Below are 24,915 nucleotides of genomic sequence, written 5' to 3' on the forward strand. Positions count from 1 at the left end.
TCTCCCATAATGATGATAGAGAAAATAAGAGCAACATTGATCTCCTTGCCGGTGAGTGCAAACGTTTTTAGTAAATTTAGATTTAAGATTAAGTTGACACGATTGCCAATCAAGAAACATTTTTCATCTCAATGAATGCCGATCTACGCGGACCTTAAACAAAATGCATTCGGGGCCTAAACTTCTTGTGTTTCGAATGATCCAAATATACCAATAAATTATTATTTTAGAATGTTCACTGCTGGCTAGTCTTGATCATACCAAGAAAACATTTTTTTTTAAAGAAAAGTTACGGGTCTTCGGTCTATAGTGTTTTTCAAGTTCTTGCTGTTTAAAGTTTCTGTCACCACAGCAAAATACCTAGTTCGAGAAAGCACCATTTCAATCGATTATTTTACAGAGGATTTCACAATTGTTTGGATGGAATTTGCTAAATCAAGAATAACCTCAGTTTTTAAATAGTTATTTCAAGATTTGTTCACCTATTTGTTTTCCGAGTATCAATTAGAACAATAACAAGAGTGCGGCTGACAAGGGTTCTTGACACCTTTATCATTATCTCAATTCAGTTACCAGAAAATTCCTTGACTTAAAAACGACCTTTGGGATCTTTTAAGATCTCTTTCCAATCTTTTGCTTTGTTTTTTTTCTTCTTTATCAAAAAGAAAAACTATTTTAAAATTTGCGCAAGTTTTTTTTTTCAATTAATGAAAGTTCGAATAAGTCATGTGGGGATCCCAAAAATGAAAATTGTTTGATGATGACGGAGTTAAGCAGATGTAGGGAGGTTTTTAGAAGCGACAAAAGACAAAACCATATTTATCTAGCAGCATAATTCAAGAACGACCTCCTATTTCTCGAGACTTCGGGAGAAATTCTTTTAATTATTTTTTTCACATCGTTTTTTTCTCTTGCAATGCAAGATTGTCACAGAGCGATGGCTATCTTTTTTTAGTAGTCAGAATTTGTATTGAAATTTCGTTATTTATTTTTGTTTTTGGATACTACAACAAATTCTTAGCCATAGGCAGTACGGTCCCAAAACTGCAGGATATTTTTCTTTCCTTTTCACTCGATTGCCCCCTGACGACATTTAAAATTTATTTAAAACGTTTTGTTGTATTATGTATGATTGCGTGACGATGTATGACGTCATGGTTTTGAGATAATAAAGTCACTTAGCACTTGACCGTCGTACAATATGGTGGCAGCCATGAGGACCCGCTAAAAATCAGTTTTTAGCAGCCTAACACCCAAGTGAACAAGTCAGCGTTTTATCTGGGACATTTCGTTGGACAAACCGAAGAAAAACAGGGAAAAAACTGTGGGAGACACGATCCGAACGACACTCTGCACAAAAACTTAACCTCAGCGAGTATAGTTCAAGTCAAGGGACAACATACCGCCGACTTCAATTCACCGAGCTGGAAAGAAACACAAGAACCACAGACAGCTACCACACACTAGGAAGTACAGTCTACGTCGACTTAACAGCTGAGTTGATTTATTCAAAGAGTATTTTCCGTAAATAAGCTTACAAAGACAAGCTTACCGTTATCAGAAATAAACTACGACAAGCCGGCAGATTCACATCAATTCCAACTCTGGGAGGACTTTCATCTCAAGCGGGTATTTATACCGACTCCGGACGTGCACAGACTTTAACTAGAGTAGTGTTAGGGCAGTTTAAAGTAAGCATAACGTGGTTTTAACTAGAGTAGTGTTAGGGCAGTTTAAAGTAAGCATAACGTGGTTTTCTTGCCGTTCCAAAGGGGACTCGGCAGGCTTATTCAGTTTGAGAGTTTTCATTCACGAAAACAAAACGTGCCATCGACGTTTTGACCGCGCGCGGCCTGGGACCGTAACACAGGTATACCGCGCACGCTATAATTTTCTAGTACGATCTTTTTCGCGATTTTGCGACGTTTTTCGCGCATATCGCGAATCCTCATGGGACTATTATACCATTGCTACCGATCTAAGGTCGAAATTGACATCCCCTCCAGGCAAGGAAATAGTAGCCGCAACACTTTGCATGGTAATGGGCCCTGAAAGCAAGAAGATAATGAACTCATTACCCACCCTTACCAAAGCCGACAGGAAAGACCCGAAGAGGATTATAGAAGAGCTTAAAAAATACTTTGTACCCCAACGCAACGTGCTGTATGAACGGTTTGTTTTCAACTCTGCAACACAGAAGCCCTCCGAGTCCGTCGACGAATATATCGTCCGCCTGCGTCATCTAGCCAACTCTTTTGAGTTCAGTGACTTGAAGGACTCTCTCATCCGAGATCGGATAGTCATAGGTACTACCGATGAGAGTGGACGTGAACGCCTTTTAAGGGAACGGCCGGTGCCAAGCCTAGATAAGGTGGTGGAAAGCCTTCGAGCTGCCGAGATCTCAAGAACTCACCGACAAGTGATAAGCGGGAAACCATACTCGAGCCAGGCAGAAACCATTCACCATACAGATAAGAGGCAGCCGATCAGAAGAAACAACCTAAGAAAGGGCCGGGGTAACAACGGTAACAACGGTGGACAACAAAAAACAAACGGAAACAAAAGAAGGCAAACCCAAGACCGTAGACCACCAACCCCGGAAAGCCATAACTCCTCCACCTCCTGTCACTGGTGTGGAAAAAAGGCAGACCATGTCAAGAAAGATTGTCCTGCTAAGGATGCAAAGTGCCGTAACTGCGGCAAAACAGGCCACTACGCCGTAGTCTGTCGGTCAAACAAACAAGTGCATGAAGTAAATAGAGAAGAGAAAGGAAGCTACCAGGAAGATTACTATTTAGACGACTGCTACTTCATGGGCGAAGTGAGCACCACAAACGATGAATTCTGGTCAGCGGAAGTGCTCATAAACCACAACCCCTGTACCTTGAAACTTGATAGTGGGTCAAAGGTGACAGTGGTTTTCGACAAGGCACCGTGGTTGGAAAACCGGCGACTGGACAAGGCGACAAGCATGTTCAGAGGACCCGGTGGAGTGAACTTGTCCCACTTGATAAAAGGACAGATAACAGACGCCTTATTTGCAGTCGGAGGGAGGACACACCGCGAAAATGTTTACGTCATGGAGAACCAACCTAAGAATCTACTTTCCAAGTCAGCAATCCAGGCACTCCAGCTGTTAATACCGTCAGCAGCGGTGCACAATGTGGAGACCGCCCCTAATTTCAAGGCAGAATTCCCCGAGTTATTCAAAGGGCGGGGCCTCATGGGAATAAGTACAAGATACCTCTGAAACCGGACGCAGTATCAGTTTATCTATACACACCCCGACGTGTACCGCACCCACTTCTCCCTAAGGTCAAAGAGAAGCTACTGGCCATGGTTCGTCAGAAGGTAATCTCACCAGTAAGTGAGCCCACAGACTGGTGCTCGGGCATGGTGATCGCTTCCAAGCGCAATGGTGATGTAAGGATCTGCGTTGACCTGACACCTCTGAACAAGGCAGTAAAACGAGAGATCCACCCTATGGCAAGTGTCGACGAGAACTTGGCAAAGCTTAAGGACAGCAAAGTCTTCACCAAGCTAGACGCCAACTCTGGATTTTGGCAAATATCCCTTGACGAGGAGTCTCGGTTGCTCACCACCTTTGTCACACCATTTGGCAGGTACTGCTTCAACCGCCTCCCATTTGGAATCAGCTCAGCCCCTGAGATATTTCAGCGTACCATGTCTCGAATCCTAGAGGGCCTCGATGGCACAGTTTGTCACATGGATGACATCCTCATACATGGGCCGACACAGGAGCTTCACGACAGCCGTGTCCGAAAAGTGTTACAGCGGCTCAAGGACGCTGGAGTCACATTGAACGAGAAATGTGAGTTTTCTAAACAGCGCATGAAGTTTCTCGGGCATGTAATCTCGGAGGATGGGGTAGAAGCAGACCCGGAGAAAACCAAAGCAATCCAAGATTTTCCCCGACCTACCACTGTGACAGAGCTCCAGCGTTTCAATGGTATGGTCAACCAGCTGGCCAAATTTATACCCGACCTAGCAACCATCAATGAGCCCCTACGCCAGCTACTTAAGAAAGAGCAGCAGTGGCTTTGGGATCAGCCTCAGGAAAGGGCCTTTCGGGCGATCAAGACGAAACTGACCTCTACAGATGTGCTGGCACACTACGATTCAAACAAACGAAGCATCGTCGCTGCCGATGCATGCCAGGACGGGCTTGGAGCAGTCTTACTGCAAAGCGACAGCAGTGGTAAACGGTGCCCAATCGCCTTCGCTTCACGCTCTCTAAACGACACGGAGAAGCGATACGCAGTCATCGAGAAGGAGGCGCTGGCCGCCACGTGGGCATGTGAAAAGTTCTCAGACTACATCCTTGGGACACCATTCACCCTAGAAACGGACCACCGCCCACTGGTACCCCTTCTCTCAAGCACAGACCTCTCCAAGCTGCCCCCGAGGGTTTTGAGGTTTCGCCTCCGAATGGCCAAGTATTCACCAGAGGTCACTTACGTGCAAGGGGTGCACCAAAACACAGCGGACGCCCTGTCTCGTGCACCCACAATCAGTCCCACTCCCCAGGACTTAAAACAAATCGAGGAATTAGAAGAACACAGCGAATCAGTCCTAGAGTCCCTACCTGCAACGGAACGGCGCCTCAAAGACATCCAGGAAGCCCAGGACTGCGACGCCACATGCAAGCAGGAGAAGACCTACTGCTTAGAGGGATGGCCTCCCATTATGCCATCCCTACCACTCCTAAAGCCATACTGGGAGAAGAAGCAACACTTGACGGTCAACCGAGGAATCCTGATGTATGATCACAGGATAGTTATCCCCTCAAGCATGCAACTAGAGATGCTGGAGACCATTCATGAAGGCCATCTTGGCATTACCAAGTGCCAAGGGCGCGCGAGCTCCTCGGTGTGGTGGCCGCTCATAACCAAGCAGATAGAAGCTATGGTCAACAGATGCCAAACTTGCGCCAAACTTAGACCTGTCTTTCCCAAACCTACCATGGAGCCGGGTCGGTACAGATCTCTTTGAACTAGAACAGACCGACTACCTTATCGTTGTCGACTACGCAAGCCGATGGTTTGAAATCCGGAAACTAGGATCAACTACCTCAGCTGCAGTCACGCGCCACATGTGCGAGATCTTTGCTCTGCACGGAATACCGGACAAAGATGTCTCGGATAACGGACCCCAGTATGTTAGCCAGGAATTTACCAACTTTGCCAAGGACATGGGGTACACCCACATCACCTCCTCTCCACACTACCCACAAGCAAATGGTGAGGTCGAGAGAGCGGTTTAGCCTGCCAAGAACATCCTGCGAAAGAACAGAAACCCACACCTTGGTCTCCTAGCATACCGTTTTGCCCCCCCCCCCCCCCTGGCAAACGGCCTAACTCCTAGTGAAATTCTGATGGGGCGGAAACTGCGTAACAATTTGCCATCGGTCCCCGAGAACCTAAAACCCCGAAAGATCGACCAAGAACAGCTGCTTAAGAGAGAACAAGAATATCGAGAGCGCTACTCCAGTAACTACAACTCTCGCCACAGGGCTGTGGAACTCCCAACACTCCACCAAGGAGACAAGGTGTTCATAAGGGACCAGCAAAGGTACGGAGAGATAGAGAAGAAACTTGCAAGCCCGGAATCCTACAAACTGGTAACAGAAAATGGCTCAGGGATCAGAAGGAACAGAAGAGCGTTAGTCCATGAACCAGTGGCGACATCTGGAGAGTCCAGCTCCCTGCCGAGCCCTTCCAACCGACTACCAGTACGCGAAGGGGGAAAAGGATCGCCAGGACCTGCTGCGTCTCCCTCCCCTAGCCCATCTAAGGCAGTAGTTAGAAGGTCGGGCAGACTGAAAGGGGGATGTTGTATTATGTATGATTGCGTGACGTTGTATGACGTCATGGTTTTGAGATAATAAAGTCACTTAGCACTTGACCGTCGTACAATACGTTTTTCCAGTTTTATAGCCAGTCGATATTTAATTCGAATTCGTCTCGAGAGAAATAAAATCAACAAAAAGGGTTTGATTATTATGGAATTCGGTTAAAGTTCGTAGATGTGGACTTTAAAAGCACACTAGCATACACACATTGGCACCAGTCGGGCCAAGACGGGACGCTAGCACAGTCTATTACCCGTGCAGTTCGGCAACCATGGACAGCTGTTTCGTCCTTATTAGTACTCGTCAGCATGGCATAGCCGGTTTGCCTCAGTTAAACTTCATCGGCAAAAAATAAACTGCAGGGCGACTTCGACTCGGACGAAGTGCTTTAAACCACAGCTTAGATCCATGTGGGATCTAGAGCTGCGACCGGGCTAGCGTGATGCCAATTGTGCGGATCACGCATGCGACCTTTGCTAGTCTAAAACTCCGCCGGATAGCCAAATTATCCTTGCGAGTATGTATACATAGATGTGGACTTTAAAAGCTGCACGGGTAATAGACTCTGCTAGCGTCCCGTCTTGGCCCGACTGGTGCCAATGTGTGTATGCTAGTGTGCTTCTAAAGTTCACATTTATGTATACATACTCGCAAGGATAGTTTGGCTATCCGACGGAGTTTTAGACTAGCAAAGGTCGCATGCGTGATCCGCACAATTGGCATTACGCTAGCCCGGTCGCAGCTCTAGATCCCACATGGATCTGAGCTGTGGTTTAAAGCACTTCGTTCGAGTCGTAAAATTAGATTTAAGGTTAAGTTGACGATTGCCAATCAGGGAAATTTTTATTTCAATGAAAGCTAATCTAACGGACCTTCAAAAAAACGCATTATGAAATAACATCTTGTGTTTCGAATGATCCAAATATACCAATGAATTATCATTTTAGAATATTATCTGATGGTTGGGATTCATTTACATTAAACATTGATGAGGGTAGAACAGCACAAAAACCATTATTTTTTAAAGAAAACTGAGCTTTTCTTTAGCTTTTTTTTTGGGGGGAAAAAACCGTTTGAACTAGAGTTACAGTACTACTAAAAGGTCTTTGGTCTTTAGTGTTCTTGCTGTTTAAAGTTTCTATCATCCTAGCAAAATAACTAGTGTGAGAAAGGGCCATTTCTATCGGCTATTTTACAAATTATTTCACAATTTTTTGGATATAATCTGCTAAATCAACAGTAACCTTCGATTTTAAATAGTTATTTCAAAATTTCTTCACCTATTTGTTTTTCAATATTAATTGAGAACAATAGGTGTGGCTGAGAAGTGCCCATTTACAAAATGTATAATTTTCTCAATCCACTAACCAATAAGATTCCTGGACTTGAACACAACCTTTGGAATTTTTAAAGATCTCTTTTTATCCTTTACATCTTCCTCCTTTATCAGGAAGAAGAGATAATTGAAAATTTGCGCAAAGTTTTTGTAACTAAATGAAAGTTGGAATTAGTCTTGTGGGAGATCCGAGAAACGAAACGATTTGATGATGACGGAGTTTGATTAAACTTTGTAAAAGCAGCTTAAGGGAGGTTTTAGAAGTGACAAAAGACCAAACCATGTTTATTTAGCAGCATAACTGAAGACATTCTTTTTCTCAAGACTTCGTGAGAATTTCTTTTGATTAACAGCCTTTTTTATATTGTATTATTTTTTTGCTATGCCAGATTGTCACAGAGCGATGGCTATCTTCTTGTTAGTATTCAGAATTTGTATTAAATTTCGTTATCTATTTTGGTTCTGAGAGTACACAACGAATTCTTAGCGGATATTCTTGAGTGAGAACAATAACAAATGTGTGGCTGACAAGGGCTCTTTACAACTTTATCATTATCTCAACACTGTAACCCACAAAACAACTAGCACGAATTTCGGTGTTAATCAATATTTTCATTCTGTCCTTTAAATGTTTCTCCTTTATTTTGGAAAAAGAGCTATTTGAAAATTTGCGCGAAGTTTTTGTAACCAATGAAAGATTTAATTTTTTCCCTCACACGATTACCCCCTGACGAAATCAGCTATTTAAAAAAAAAAATGCTCAATTTTTCACATTCAGTGTAAATTTAGTTCGAATTTGAAAGAGAGAAACTCTAGAGAAACAAAAGAAACGTAAAGGGTTTGATTCTATTATTGAATTAGGTTAAACTCCTAAGCGTTGTTCTACACTTCAATGCATTGTAGTGGGAGCGTTGAAAACTTTGACTAAATTATTTTAATAACAATCAATAATTTATATTAAAAGAGGTTGTTTTTACCATAGGGCCCTGTTTTACCCATTTTACACTTCTTTCCGTTATTCTGCCATAATGATAATAGAGAAACTAATTTGACTCAGAAATTAGATCACCTTGATGATTGCCAATTAAAGGATATTTTTATTTCACTTGAAACTTTCTGTATTTTGAAATGAACCAATGATAAAAACAAGTATTTGGCCAGAACAGCATATAACAGGAGCGTAAACAGGGGGTGCACAGGGTTCAATACAATTTATTCACTTCACCGTATACATATTTAGTAAATTGCTTTGACTGAAAGCGAATTATAAAAACGTAAACTCCAATAACATTATCCTTCTATTTTTCGTTTCCTAATTGAAAGCATGAGAAAACATACTTTTCCGCCTCCTTTGCTATTTTCGTTGGAGGGTTAAATATCAGAGAAAAAAAGTTCTTAAAGAGACCATGACACGAAAAATACATAAGCTTTTATAAAAAAATATAGCTATCGATGTTTGGTTTTAAAAATGCCTCTGCGCTTATTGATAACAGTTATTTTGTAATCGTGTTTTGAAAATGTCTTGTCTTGGCGACTTTTTTTTTGATTGGCTGACGCCAAGAGTTGTACACACTTGATGGGGTTCCAGTGGAACTTTGCTTGCCATTGTAGATTTTGCTCGTCTAAGAACGAGCATATCTCTTGTATTTTTTTATATTTCATAGCTTTTCAAGATTTGGTAAAGAAAGATGATTACAATGTTCAAACAATGGATCCAAGAATAACTTTTTCCTATCAATAAGATAGGGGTTTAATCGAAACCTGAAGTGAATGGAATGAAAAGACATCTCTGGAGTGTTTACCAGTTCGAGTCGATCCGTTCATTCAAGCAAATGAGTTTCAACGGTTCATTTTTACCGGTTAGTTTCAACGCTACATTTTTACCGGTAAGGATGAATGGTTAATTTTATTAGAATATGTTCTATTGGATTGGACTTCATTTCAATGCATTTTTATTCGCAAACTGAGTTGTAGATAAACGATTTCTTCCACGTACAAATGCGAACGGCCATAAAACCAAGATGGGGCGAACAACTTCACTAAAGTTAGTAAACTCGCAAAAATACCAGTTCGCCTTCAAACAGCACCCCGGGTTGGAAAATGTAGGTAGAAAGAACCACATGCAATTGTAATAATCTGATTTACTGTTGAGCCTCAAAGTAAAACAAATTGCCAAACGGGAAAAGTTGGGTGATTCGCGCGCAAATGGTGTTCAAAAGCTTATAAAAAATATTATTAAAAATCACCGCTCCAATTGCTGCAAATTGAATAATTTGCTCAGGTTACACTCAGCTATTTTCTGGGGAAGATTCGGGCTCAACGATATCAATTATATGTGTAATTTGGGTGAGAGCGTCTTATTTTGTATGGGAATGGCTAATGTTTATCACCAACTCTTGACGTCACAAGTGATATGCAAATTAGATATTCGGATGTCGCCGGTTTCGTGCGAAAATTTGCCAAAATTGCTCATTTTGAAAGGATCAAAAATCAGGTTTTTCTTTAAATCAAGTATCGAAAATTGGGGGAATTATTGTTGGGATATTACGCTATAATACTAACTAGTCAATTTGTCAAAATAAGCAAAAGAGAATTTCGTGTCACGTTCTCTTTAACTGCAGTGGACGACACAGTGGAACTCGTCCTCTACCGTGTCCGGACAGAATTGGCACGTCCGTTCATGAACTTGCTCATAAGGTCTGTGTTACCTCCCCTTCTCTATTTCGAGGTCATGGTTGCTAATGCGAAATTTGGTGAGGCACCTTCGGTGGTTTTGGTTTGAAATCTCAAGGTAGTTCTCTAGTTCATAGTTATCCTTATGGTCGCTATATGTTCTAAGCTTATTGCGTTGCGTGGTTTGATGTCTTTTATCGTTGAAAACTTCATTCTGCCAAAGTTGCAAGTCAATGTCCTCAAATCTTTGTCTACAAACATCAACATAGAGTATTTCTTTTTCTCTACTGGTGTGATTTCATTCCACACGTACCCTGTATCACCGCTTAGTGTAACAACTGCCGCTTAATGTAACAAAAATCGCCGCTTAATGTAACACTAACGCTTAATGTAATAAAAATCGCCGCTTAAGGTAACACTAACGCTTAATGTAACAAAAAATCGACGCTTAATGTAATAAAACAGTTAACGCTTAATGTAACAAATTTTAAACGCTTAATGTAACCATTAATTTAACTAAGGACGAAAATACTCATATCTCATGATTAAAACATCATCGGACAACCAAAATTGGAGAATGTCATGTAGGTGTCAAGGCGGGGTGCATAAACAGTCATGTGAGGTGCGACGTCATCGATGACGTCATTAAAACGAAAATACTCGTATCTCGTGATAGAAACATCGTCGGGCAACCACATTAGAGAATGTCATGTAGGTGTCAAGGCGGGGTTGCATAAATAGTCATGTGAGGTGTGACGTCATCGATGACGTCATTAAAACGAAAATACTCATATCTCGGGATAGAAACATCGTCGGAAAAAGACACTTGGAGAATGTCATGTAGGTGTCAAGGGCGGTGCATAAATATTCATGTGAGGCGTGACGTCATTTATGACGTCATTAAAACGAAAATACTAATATCTCGGGATAACTATCGTTAGGTTTCCGCCCAGGTATTAATGAGTTTTGAATGACAATCAAGCAAGGAACGATTCGGAAGAGTTTTTTTTTATTCTACCCGCGCTGTGTAATTAAACATAAGACAAAAAAGGCGACATTTGTCGGTAAAAAAATCTAATTTCGTCGTATATTTTAGGGGTAGCAGTTTTTGAATCGCAATCGTTCATCGACTTGCTCGCAAGTACTCGCAATGGTCGTAAATGCTTGGCTAGTTTACTTCGAGTGCTTGGTTCTTTCCGGGTAGTCAAATGTCCGTTCAAAATGCTCGGCTCGCAGAAGACAAAAACCCAAAGAGTTCTTAGAATGTAATACCCCGTCTGTTTAGCGTTATTTTTAGAGATGATCAAAATGAAAGGACTTCTAAGACACCTCAATCACGTTATTCATTTTCAATTTAAGAGGGTTTAAGTTTGCCGGTAAACAGTTTCTAAAGGCCCTAAGGGACGACGGATTTTCGGCATATTTTGACCTCAAGAAAATGTGCCCTAAGTTTGGTCGTGTCACCACTCCCGTAGCTCAAGATATGACTTTTCCTAGTTATGATGCCGTAATCAATAACGTCATGTCACGTGTCTAGTTTATTGGACCCCAATTGACCTCAAGACAAAGTTTGGTCGTGTCACAACTCTCGTAGCTCAGGGTATGATTTTTCCTAGTTATGATGACGTCATTAATGACGTAATGTCACGTGTCCCATTTGTTGACCCCCCTTGACCTCAAAACAACTTGTCCTAAGTTTGGTCGTTCCACAACTCTCGTAGCTCAAGATATGATTTTCCTAGTTATGATGACGTAATCAATGACGTTATGTCACGTGTCCATTTTGCTGGACCTTCCCCCCCTTGACCTCTAGACAACTTGGCCTAAGTTTGGTCGTGCAACAACTCCCGTAGCTCAAGATATTGATATTCGTATTTGGTATGACGTCATCGATGACGCAAAGCTAAATGACACCCCCAGTTAGACCCCCTTGACGCTTAGACGACTTACCCTAAGTTTGGTTGTCTTGCAGTTGTTACATTAAGCGGTAATACACGCGCCGATTCGGAGATTAAAACTAGATCATCGGCGTACAGCAAGCATTTAATGTTTCCCCTTTTAATTCTAAGGCGTTGTTTTGTTCAGTTTTGTTCAGTTTTTGTTTTGTTCAGTTTTGTTCACTTAAAAGTGCCTCTGGTAGGTCATTTAAGTACAAATTAAAAAGTGTAGTCGATATCATGCACCCTTGTTTCACCCCGGAGTCACAACTGAAGGCGGGTGTGCTCAGGTTATCAAGTTTTACAGCTGATTTATCATTGGAGTACATAGATTGTAGAACGGACAAGAAACTGCCATGTTCTTCCACTTTTTTGACTTTGCTAAACAGGTTGCCTCTAGGAATACAGTCAAAGGCTCTATTAAAGTCTACAAAGCAAGAGAATAGAAGGTTCTTAGCTTTTTTAGGTTTGGATTTCACATATTTATCATCAATAAGGGTTTTAAAAGTTTGATACCTATGATTGCTATGATTGCGTAACCCCCCCCCCCCCCCCCCCCAGACAATCCTGGGTACATGCCTGTATAAAACATATCATTTTTTAGTGTGCTTTGATAATATGATATTCAAAATGAGAATGTAGGAAACTACATCCTAGAGCAGGCCTGCGAAAAACGCGTCTGTACATGAAGTTCGTATTCCAACATTCAAATTTTTCTGTTAAATATTTCTCCTTAATTAGGAAGAAGAGCTGTTAAAAAAATTGCTAAGTTTTTTGTAGACAGTGAAAGCTCGACGAGTTTGTCTTAAGGGAAATCAGAGAAACGAATAAAGGTTGATCATGACGTAGTTTTGGTTAAACTTTGTAAAAAACTAGACCATGGAGCATACCTGGCTTTTTTTTCCCCGTTGCTCAAAATTAATTAATTGAGAGTAAAAGTAAAAAGAACCAAGAAAATGTTTGAAATTTTAAATGAGACAGTAACAAAAGTTTAGATCACTAGGGCACTTAACACGATTATGTTTTTTGGGGTCTTTCAGAATTTTCTTTTTAATCTTTTCCTTTAAATATTTTTTCCTTTATAAGGAAGAACATCTTTTCGAAAATTAAATCAAGGTTTCCGTGGCCAGTGAAAATTCCATGGGAAGTCATTGAAACGTAGATGGTCTCATCATATAACGGAATTTAGTTTAAGGGGGCGCGCCGAGGTTGTTTTGGCTTGACAGCTTATACTAAGTTTCCTATAGAACACTCATTTTCGGCGCAATTTTCGTATTTTCGTATCAATACATCCATACCTTATCAGATTCCGCTAGATTCAATCTTCTTGAAAATCAAATTATTTTCCATTCAAGTTAAATTATTTTTCATTCAAGTTAAATGGAAACAATGTTTTTATATCAAAATAAAAATATCTGAATCTGCTCGATTATTTTTTCCTAAATTCAGAGTAACACCTAACAACACTCCAATCTTGAAGAACACGAATTGTTGGCTTAAAACTGACCTGTCAAAATAGATGAATTTTTATTTTACCCCAAAATTGTCCTCGAAATCTTTAAAAACAATAAATGCACTCTTGCCTACAAAGATCCATCCCCGAATTTACTCCCCCTGCTAAGTCCGAACCCTAAGGTAACTGTGAGAGGGACAAGAGGACCAGTGTTGCACAAGAATAAATTCCAGATAGTCAATTCGAGAGTAATTTTTTAGATGATTTGAAAACCTAAATAAATTATTCCTTTTCAACATCTGAGCGCAAGCGCGCATCTTCTAAAAAAGAATCAATCAGAAAAAGTATATATGTATTAATAAAAACCAAAAAAATTGGTATAAAACCTAGAAAGTTCGAGTAGAGAATCAAAGGTAAAAACTAACGAAATACCATTTTTGACATCTCAGTAACAAATAAAAACTTTTTAACACCATCATTATATTTCAGCTAAAATCACCAATGGCTACATCGAAGATTATACTGTCAATCATTCTGCTGCTATGGCGATACGTCAATGCAGATGTTTGCGATGGCTTTTTCAAGATGCCGAATTCAATGCTGAAGGGTCATGTGATTGAGACAATAACAGCAACCGAGAAAGACTGTCGAGCGATATGCAGGCGCAACAGCGCTTGTAACTCGATCAACTTCATCCGTAAAACGTAAGTTATACTGATAAACAGAGAGACGGACGAGCGGACAAATATGCTGACATTTTTCGCGCCAATTGATCTGAATTCTAACCTTTTTTCAGGTCGCAATGTGAGTTGAATAGCGATACCCATTTTGCGTTCCCTGAACATTTCATTCCTGGCAGAGCACCTGGCGCGTACTACGCTATAGTGAAACCAGTGACCAAGTGCAGTAACATGTTCTGTAGCAGTGGTATGACGTGCAAGATGCGAGAAGGCGGAGAGACATACAAGTGTGAAGGTAAATACTGCATGTTATTAAGGAAATGCTGTCATAATTTTGTTCCCTAGCTACCCGGGCGTCGAATAAATTTTTGATACATGACGAGCTGGTAAATAAATCTCCCACCCTCCAAAGAAGAAGCATGCCATCTGACGTAACATAACTTTTAGATATTTCAGAAATAACCACAGGAATACTAGGCGTCTAGAAAAGTTGAAGAATAAACTAAGCATCTTTATTTTTATTTCACTAGTGGAAAAAGTGCGCATCGTGGCAACTGATCAAGTCTCCCTTTTTTTTTTCATAGATTTGGTTTTGGGGTCCGGGGGCACACTCCCCGTGAAATGTTTTTCATTTTTAGAGCTCCTTTCCAACAGAATTTGTATATCTTTTCGTACTACCAATCTGAAAAGTAAGTGGGGCATGAATAGTAATTCGAAAAACAAAAACTTCAAAAGATTAAACAAATAGAAGCGCCAGCCAAACGGAAGTCATGAAAGGGAAGGCAAGAGGTCCCTCATAATAATTACTCGAGAGAGCGCAGCGAGCGAGAGCAACTCTAATTTCGGTTATCGTATCGATTTGGGTTTCCTGTGGAACAACCACCGCCATCTTGGAAACGAAATCTCCCGTCCCCTTCCCCGATGCGCAATTAGTAGTTTATGCGTTGCCTTTCCAGCTTAGATTTGAACGGACTCTGTCTGTGGAAACCAAGATTTGGGTTACCTTTGGCAGTCAGCGATACAAAGCGGCCATGATTTTTCGCACTTGCCCTGTGTTTACGATAATGTTGAAAGCTACTTTTCCGATTTATACCGCGAATACGATGGCGTAAAAGAGAATTATTTGGTAAGTGTGACGACTTATGATCCCATGACGGGGTCTGCTTATCATGGCTTTCGAAGTTTGTCATTTGATGATTAAAGAACTCGGATAATCAAACTAGCACCCCGAATAAGGGCAAAGCAAAAGGTATTCAAACAGCACAAATCTTATTGCCTGGCGATTGTACTGTAATGCTTTGTTTATAAATGCAACTGAGCGAAATAACTTAATGAAGGGAAGACAAACCAACCAAATTCCTAATTTCAGATCTCTGTGTTATTTGATGAGACTTGTGTATAAGCGGAAATGTAAAATAATAATAAAGAAATAATATCAGACGTATTTTTTTTTTATACTGGGTTTGCAGTGTTTTATATTTTGAGTCTATTTTTCCACAGCAATGTCCAGTCCAGAACTACTATGATTGATTGCCCAAGAAAAGTAAAAACAAAATTGATTGCACAGAGATTCTTTAGAAATCTGTGGGCTCTAGTGAATACTGCAGTTTATTTTCTTCGGGGTCGGTATCCATCAAATCGCGCGCTCTGATTGGCTCTCGTGAGGTCCGGTATCCTACAGTCCAGTGACTGCAGGCCTAAAGGCTGCGATCGCCCCTGCACTATATTTTAAAACATGAGCAGTAATCTTTTCAGTAACTATTATCATGGCCATCACTTTGACCCAAATGGCTTACTTGGTATGTACAGGCATGCAGCTCGGGGTGGGCACACGGGTTGTGCCCCTCCCACTCAACCACCAAAAAAAAGCAGTCTTTTAAAATATAATTACTCTCCATAATATCTATGACTGCACATCCCCTCCACAGGTAATCAGATTGTTTGTTATGGTTATCAGACTTCACCTTTCCTTTTCTAGACATACAATGCCTTCAATAAAATAATCTCTTTTGTTTAATAAAATAAGACTACAAGCAATTTGTTTTTGTTCTATTTCTTTTATAAAACAAACAGAGAAATTATGAAACAAAGGGTTAGTGATCAGCCAAGACAGTGGATGCAAAGAACAGGGTGTCTTGCATAAATCTGGTTTATGAAAAATGTGTGAACTGCCCCACACAAATCTAAAAACAAAAAAAATAGATTTAACCTTTGCAATTGAATGACCAACCAATCTATGAGCTCGAGCACTTAACTTCTTGTTTGTTTTTTTAACTCTAAGGGGTTTACGAAATTTCAGACTATTAGAAGGCTCGGCCCTCCCCTAACTCTTTCTAATAATTGAGGCCCTCCCCAAAATCGGCGCTCTCAATCGGCCCTCAAACCGGTGATTGAGAGAACCTTTATTCTCGTGACTTTTGTTTTAGATTTGAATGAGTGCGAGACCTCAAATCCTTGCCATGTGAACGCCACGTGCACAAACACCATGGGCTCATACGAATGCTTGTGCAAGCCCGGTTTCAATGGGGACGGTTTCACCTGTAGCGATAAAGGTACAGTAAAACACTAGCAAAGAGTCATATTTGCCATACTAATAGTGGAACAACAAAACGTTCAACGTAGCGGCTAAGCAGTAACCCAGAAAAGGGTACTTGTAAGGAAAAATAAAGAAGAATTTCTCGTAAAATGGGAAAAGGCAATGGGGGTCATTTGTGTAGTATAGTAATATAGATTTAGGCACTGCCTAAAAGCGGAGCCAGCATAAACACCTTTTGTGTTGACTGATCAAAGGTATTATTGGGGGATCTAGGATCCTGCTCTCTACTGAGATTTATTTATTGTACCAACCAAATGGATCCAGGCCTTATTCAATAATTCAAATTATGCAGTACATCAAAGTTAACAAACACAATTCCTGGTGTGGATATGGCTGTCAAAATTGTCAAGAGTGGTAAATTCTTATGTCCCATCATAGAATTTCCATTATGAATATCTTTTTTTTAATCAAAACAATACTCCCACAAGCTTTGCCCTTGTGCAGAAAATGTCATGGATGTAACAGCATTCCAAAGATTTAAAATAATATGTTTAGACTGTTTAGACGCCATACTGTAATTTTTATGTATTGATTTAGTGGCGTTTCTCTCCTTCATTGGACCGAATATTCAGAAAAATGTCTGGAAATTAAAATCCAAAAAATATATCTCCTTTCATGCATTACATATTGGTGCAACCCACTTTACCATATAGTGGCCTTGTTGTTGGTGGTCTACTCCCAAATGAATGCAATGAAGAAAAAACAGATTGAAAATGCTAACTTCTAATTTCAAACCAAACCCTTTCATTGATCTATGTTTGGGGTAGAGAGGAATCAAAGAATATCAAATGACTAAAAAATAATCGATGGGAGAGGAGAGAAAAAGTGAATTGACTCAACTTGAAAGGTTTGGTGAAAAAAATATAACAGTAATGAAAATAGTTTGATTGAGCATTTCTTGACATTTCCCCTTTCCCATTATCTTAACCCTTTCACCACCACAGGCCTCTAAAGAGGCCATGTCTTTGCTATCCAAGCTATGTGAACAGAATTCTATTATTGAAAAAGAACAAGGTTGTTGCTAGTGTTATAAAGTTTAAGTATCTTGCCCTAAAAAACCCTTCCCCTTAATAAAAGTTCAATTAATGTACATTTGTAAAGCTACATTCTGACAAGCTTTGTTCTTGCGAAGAACAATGGATAAAACAGGATTTCAAAGATGGAATATAGTGTCAGACACAATTTTAGATAAGATGCAATGCTGAAGATTTATTGTACCATTTTAAGTGGTGATTTTCCATCCCCATGGGTATTAATATCTACAAATATACATCCAGTAATGCATTATATTTTGGTGTTTTGAGAAACCCTGGATCTAACTATTTCAATGAAATAAATCTAAACATTTAAAATAAATGTAATGGGCAAGAGAGATGGAAAGAAAATCCTAAAAAGAAAATATAAGTGAAAGTAATAAATGAAAATTTCTAATTTAAAAATCAAATCTGTTCATTAATTTATTTTTGGTGTAGAGGGGAAATAGCAAAGAGCATCAATTGCATAAAAATAGTCAACAGGAAGAAGAAAAAGGAAGAAATATGACTTTTCCTAAAATGTTTGAAAAGAAAATATAATAACAATAATGTGATAATTATATTCAGTACTTTTCTATCCCCTTTCCCATTATCTTTAGGTTGATAGAAAACTGTTTTCTTTACAGATTTATTATTTGAAAAGCAAAAGTTTGTTTTTAGTTTTATATTATATAAGTATCTTGTTCTAAAAAAAAACTATGAGTGTGTACTGCTGAATCACATAGTAATGAACTAGTCATTTGCGCCCCCTCCCTTATGGTCCCGCAGAAGTCAGGGGTTAATGTGGGGTTTTAGACCACTTTTTAACCAGAATATGTCAAGAGGGGTGGTGGTATTGACTGTTTTTGACTCTTAACTTGGAAACAGGCTTTTATTAAAGTTTAATCCCCCACCCTTCCCTGGGACCATGGGTGTGGGGGTATCAAATGACTAGTGAATAAGAACATCCTACTGTTCTCCTCAAGACATGATTTTTAATTCTCATGTCTTCCAGTCTTTAGAATTCATCTTGGCCCTCAGGTAGTTCCTGGTTTATAAAAGAGTGAAAACAATTATTTATTATTTCTTTCAAAACATTCTTTTTATCAAGCCATTTATAATCTAACTAATTTTCCACAACTATTTGAAAAAAATAAACACATGAGATGCAAGATGCAGACAATAACAACAATACATATTGAAAATAGGGTTTTTTTATCATCGGTGAGGAAAATTTCTCTTGTAAGTTGAAAAAGCTGTTGTATCTTCTAAGGATATGTATCTTCTTAGGACTAAGAGCACAGGATATAAAAACAATAACGGTCTTCTTTAGCAGTATTTGACAAATGCAACACAATATTGGTTAGCCTTTATGAAATATCTCAACACAATCAATCTGCCCTGAAGAAGTCTTATTAAAGACGAATTCCAGTTTTTGTTGTATTGCATTCTCAAAGCATACAAAAAGGACAACAAAAAGCCTAATAACTGTCATATTCTCAATAGACAATACAAATCGTCGTCCGAAACTCACCTTGCATTGTTTTTTTGATCGTTTTCTTGTGGTTCTTTTCGCTTTTTTATGTGAACTGTTACTTGCTTAAATTTACTAGCTAAAACCAGATAAATCTTGGCGTGAATGAATGTTAGTAGATCTCCTCTAGTTGACTTTATCCTTAAGTCACAAAATTTGAGGCAAAATAAATAATCATCGCATAATCGACAAGAACTTTTTCCCTTGCTCAGTGCTTGTATTTAGTCGCCATTTCGGGGCCGAGTGGGGCCTGGGAGTCGCGCGGCTGACTGGCTGGCTGGCTGGCGAGTGACACCACAGGGTACCCGCGCGATGACCACAAAAACCAAGTCGCATACCTATACCATATTTCTATGCCTATGGGGCTACGCGCGCGGCCTGCGGCCGCGCTTAGCTCCGCTACTAGAACCAAGCCAAGTCTATATTACTCACAAAAAGCCTATGGATAGATAAGTGGAAACTATATGTTATAAATATTTTGTGATACTATATGTTATTTTTATTTTTATGGATACTGTATGTTACACAGTACACAGCGCGTTGTTTGGAAGGTTGCAAGCGCGAAGGGACAGAGCTCGCTGCAGGAGCGAAACCAAGGCAAATACATCAAGTCAAAGTAGAAATACGTGCTTATTCAACACTAACAAGACATTAGACTTCATTTCGGAGTTAAATTATCCTATAGCCCGAGCTAAGTCGCTTATGTAAGAAATGAACAGCAGTGGACCGAACAAGGACCCCTACGGTTACCCCGAACGCGTTTGGTTGGCGGTGTGAGATGAGACCATTGGCACAAATATCACTATGGGTCCTGTTAGTGAGATGCACTTTGAATCAATTTGTAGTAGAACTATTAATTGTTGTACAATTATGTAATTGTTTCAGACGATGCCATGCATAAATGTGTCGGTGGATCGGACAACCCCTACACTTGTTGTGGAACACCTTGATCCTCTTTTTGTCTTGTTTGAACATTTTCCATGTTCCATATCCGTACCGGTACACCAGATTTGGACAATCTAAGCAGGGCTCTTTTCATATTTTTATTTGATTAAAAAAAGGCTAAAATGGCGGAGGGAGTCAAATGTTCAAGGTAGCTTATATATAAACTAGTTTGCGACTAGTTAGTTTTCAATATGAAAAATTGATCTGCTGTATGTTCCTCTGCCCTACCTGTATGCTTCTTACGGGGTTTCACTGTATAACGACAATCTTATGCCTGGTACACACTAGTGACATAACGACATAATGACATAAGCGCGTGCACCCTTACGTTCACATGTTCAAGTGTGAATGGTTCGATATTTTGACATAAGTCCAACAAAACGACATGAACACAACGGCATTCGAGAAAAAAAAAACATGTTTTTTATGTCATTATGTCCATGTCGTTATGTCGGGCTTAAAAGAGTGCGCGCGCCTATGTTATGTCAATATTTCACTAGTGTGTACTAGGCATTAGAAGTTACTTATGTCTTAGCGGTTTCCTTTCGATTCCTTGTTAACGAGATTCCACTGTATGAGGGAGGGTTTTATAGGTCCATTTCAACGGGGTTCCTCTGTTCCTCTTAGGACAGGTCCTAACGGTGCTCTTATTATAACAAGGTAGATCGTAGGTCCTTGTTCAATTAATCGCCTGATACCGACCTATGATCTACTAATGATCTTGTCTACAATTCAAAATAAAGTTATAGCTCACTAATTCTCGCTTTCCTTAAGGTTTTTTCTTTTTTTGCAATCTGATTAATAGCCTATCGTCCAGCAGTCAAGGATATCGAGCCTCTAATGCACTATCTCTTCTAAGAGTTCCTTATGCCCCTTCAACGACTCAGGTCCGAAAGAATTAATTCCTGGAGCTACTACAGCCTATATAACATAAAAATTGCTCTATGGATAATAACTAATTTCCAACTGATAAGATTTCTCAGTATTAAAATAAGCCAAAACAACACTGTGACAGAAGAAGTCAACTCCATAATCTGTAAGACTGTCGACAAACTGTCCATTAATATATAAAAAGCATCAAACATTATTCAATATAAATACAATAATTTAACATTATTTCAACTATTATTTCCAGTGGCATGTTCTTCAAGTCCCTGTCAGAATGGTGGAAGTTGTGCTGAAAAGGGTAGTGGTCTTTACGGGTGCACCTGCGCCTCTGGATACACAGGGGCAAACTGCGAAACAGCAGGTAAGATCTTTATTATTATCTTTGTCTTTATGATTATCAGGGCGTTGATAAAAATGTTGATAAAAACTTTTATTAATTGATTGGACTTGACTCGACGGTGGAGGTGCTCTTTATCGAGTAAGAGCTATTTTTTAGCGATTTCAAACGTTCCTTAGCTGTTTATTTTTGCAAAACATTGTTCAATGCCTTTAGAACTTTTCTTGGAAGTCATATTTACATCGAGTCTCATATGTTGGGGGGTGGGAGGGTGTATGTTCCCTTGATCCCAAGTTAATGATACACTTTAACTCTTTGTTCCCCATTGATTAATCGGAAAGCAACATGACCGCCACCTTTGTTCAGCGTGGTTTAAAAATCGTCATATTAAAGAAGGCCAATCACGCCGCCATTTTATGTTCCCGCTCAATGCCGAGTCACACAAAGCATTCATTTCCATCGGCTAATTCAAGCAAATAACCAAGATATTTTCAATTCAAATATCGTCAATAACTTATCAAACTTCATTCGTAGATTAATATTTCATAGTTTCCTTGCGAATAAACTGCTGTATTAATAATACAGCAGCTAATAATAAACAATAACAAAGGAATGGGTGATAGACATTAGGGTGGAAGGACCCAAAATACTGAATAATGGATCTCTTACATTCCTTATTAAAATTGTCAATCAAAACAAAGCCAAAAAGTGAACAATCACTGTTCCCTTGTTACACAAAATCATTACTGGGCCACTTTCCCCTGAGAATAATTAAAAAGGTTCTTATATAATGAGGTTCTTACTGCACTAATCACTATTATTCCTATTGTTTTCAAGTGACATCTGGTGTTGGATGCGTATTGCACTTCACAACCAAAAGTACATCCAACTATATCCAACTCGACCAGCCGTTTCGTTGGTTTGGTAAATTTTCAGTATCAGTGTGGCTGAAAATGGATGCAGATGACCATATTGACCCCGCTATGATACTCTCGTACGCAACGGCCTCGAACGTGGAAGCACTATTAATCGGTATTAAGAAGGATGGTGTCGCGGAGATCAAGTTTGCTGGAGCAGGAGCGTAAGTACACACCCCCCAATGGTGCACTTTGTGTCAGGGGGATAGAGGGGAGGGGTTTAATGTAACATATGTTTATACCGTTGACGCGGTCCCCAAAGATAAGTCTAGAGAAGTTTAAACTGCAAATACGTTTCCGTCATGCAAGGGTTGATTTGCAAATGGAGCAAACGGACTTTGATTAGTCGGAGGCCAATTTTTACGACACTTAAACAAAACGCTGTCGCTTGTTCCCTTTTCTTGCTGCCGTTGGCTACACAGTTTAACAGGGCTCTGTTGAAGAAATATTCTACAAAAATGGGTTTTGGTTACGCTGCATGGTCGAGTAATCAATAAATGAAAAAAAAAACGCATATACCTTGAAATGCTTAGAAAAAGTGACGAGAGATAAAGATAATAGGCTTTTGTTTTACATCGGTTGAACGAAATGGCTACTGAAAATTGATTACATTTTGCTAAAATAAAATAGACCCAGGGCTATTATCCCTCGGTAATATTGAATCCCGATAAAAGCCAATAGCCATGGCAACCCCCGGGGAACAAAGGAATGAGAGGAGATCGGAGGGGTAGGAAGAATGATCTCGCAGGAGTGAACTCAATTCAAGTCTTTATTGTTCTTACTCCTCCATACACCTCCGAGTCTATTGTTCTTACTCCTCCATACACCTCCGAGTCTATTGTTCTCACTCCTCCATACACCTCCGAGTCTATTGTTCTAACTCCTCCATACACCTCCGAGTCTATTGTTCTTATTCCTCCATACACCTCCGAGTTTATTGTTCTTACTCCTCCATACACCTCCGAGTCTATTGTTCTTACTCCTCCATACACCTCCGAGTCTATTGTTCTTATTCCTCCATACACCTCCGAGTCTATTGTTCTCACTCCTCCATACACCTCCGAGTTTATTGTTCTTACTCCTCCATACACCTCCGAGTCTATTGTTCTTACTCCTCCATACACCTCCGAGTCTATTGTTCTTACTCCTCCATACAACTCCGAGTCTATTGTTCTTACTCCTCCATACAACTCCGAGTCTATTGTTCTTACTCCTCCATACACCTCCGAGCTTATTGTTCTTACTCCTCCATACACCTCCGAGCTTATTGTTCCAATTCCTCCATACATCTCCGTGTCCATTGTTCATACTCCCCGCACGACCAAAAATTGCTACCCTAAAAAAGAAACTTGTGCATACCAACTGGTCGCTTCTCTTCATTAGGGCATACAGATAATTATATTAGCAATAAAGTAAAAAAAGCTACTTTCAGGTCACTCGCATCGGGCTTTACCCTAGACAACACTTGGCAGCATCTAGTGTTTTTGTATGGAAATAAAAAGTTCCAAGTTTACAAGAACAATGTCTTACATGGGGGGAAAGCAGCTTCAGTTATCGCTTCCTTAAACCCGGCAGATAGCAGTGCTCTGCTCAGTAGGTACTATGTGTTTTCTAAGCTATTTTGTCAACTTGCAGCGCGGAACAGTATGTATCACCAAAACAACTACCGGCTGCGCTTTGTGATGACTCGCTAGAAATAATGATTAATTAGTTGGTAATTAATCATTTTGCAACTAGGATGGCGATAAAAGTGCAGGATGTAATTTTTGGAATACGTTCTGCCTAATACATTTCCGCTTTTTACTACCAACCCATGCCTGCCCACCAGTTGAATGTCCATATTCTTTTAATTGTTTTCAGGTTACTCGCATCGGGCTTTACCCGTGACAACACTTGGCAGCATCTAGTGTTTTATTATAGAGATGGCAAGTTCCAAGTTTACAAGAATAATGTCTTACAAGAGGAGAAAGAAGTTTCAGGTGTGGCTTCCTTAGACCCGGCAGGTAGTATCTTAGTGATTGGCCAACATCAGGGATCTCTTGGAGCAAACTTTGACCCTTCAAAGCTGTTCTACGGCTACATGGCGAACCTAAATATCTGGGCAAATGTACTAAATGATTTTAATAGGGGCAAAGTGTACGAGCAAGGGTGTACAGGCTCAGTTGACGGCAACCCAGCCTTGTCATGGGGGACAATTACCGGTAAAACGCTATTGGGCAACATACAACCACAATGCGCACTAACATGCCCTTAAACGTCAAAACGGTTTGATTGACAATGCACTGTTCTCAATACGAGAAATGGGCGTTCACGATTTCCTCCTCCTGCCTAGTGCACACTAGTGACATAACAACATAGGCGCGCGCACTCTTTTAAGCCCGACATAACGACATGGACATTATGACATAAAAGAAAAAACATTTTTTTTTCTTATGTCGTTATTTTCATGTCGTTATGTTGGGCTTTTGGCAAAATGTCGAACCATTCACACTTGAACATATGAACATAAGGGTGCACGCGCTTATGTCATTATGTCATTATGTCACTAGTGTGCACCAGGCATTAGTTGATCCGACTTGCGTGACAATGTTGTTTAAATTTTGCTTTGAATACTTTTATGACTTTAAGATTGCATTGTTTTATTTATTAAATAGAATCCAGGCATTTTATCGTAACAAGTTTTTATTTTCACCATAATTCAAGCCGATTTATTTCATAACAAAAAGGAACATCA

At 39.9% G+C, this 24,915-nt stretch overlaps 1 protein-coding gene across 1 annotated transcript; it reads left to right on the forward strand.

Moving 5' to 3' along the window:
- LOC5501964 (sushi, von Willebrand factor type A, EGF and pentraxin domain-containing protein 1) lies at positions 1–24,594 on the forward strand. Its single transcript, XM_048728130.1, has 7 exons — positions 1–51; positions 13,761–13,975; positions 14,068–14,246; positions 16,378–16,503; positions 21,175–21,288; positions 22,102–22,345; positions 24,042–24,594. The coding sequence occupies exons 1-7, from the start codon at positions 10–12 to the stop codon at positions 24,433–24,435; spliced, it is 1,314 nt and encodes a 437-aa protein (XP_048584087.1). The 5' UTR covers positions 1–9; the 3' UTR covers positions 24,436–24,594.
- The last annotated feature ends 321 nt before the right edge of the window (positions 24,595–24,915 follow it).

The sequence above is a fragment of the Nematostella vectensis genome, chromosome 5 (assembly GCF_932526225.1).
Source record: "Nematostella vectensis chromosome 5, jaNemVect1.1, whole genome shotgun sequence".
NCBI lineage: Eukaryota > Metazoa > Cnidaria > Anthozoa > Actiniaria > Edwardsiidae > Nematostella > Nematostella vectensis.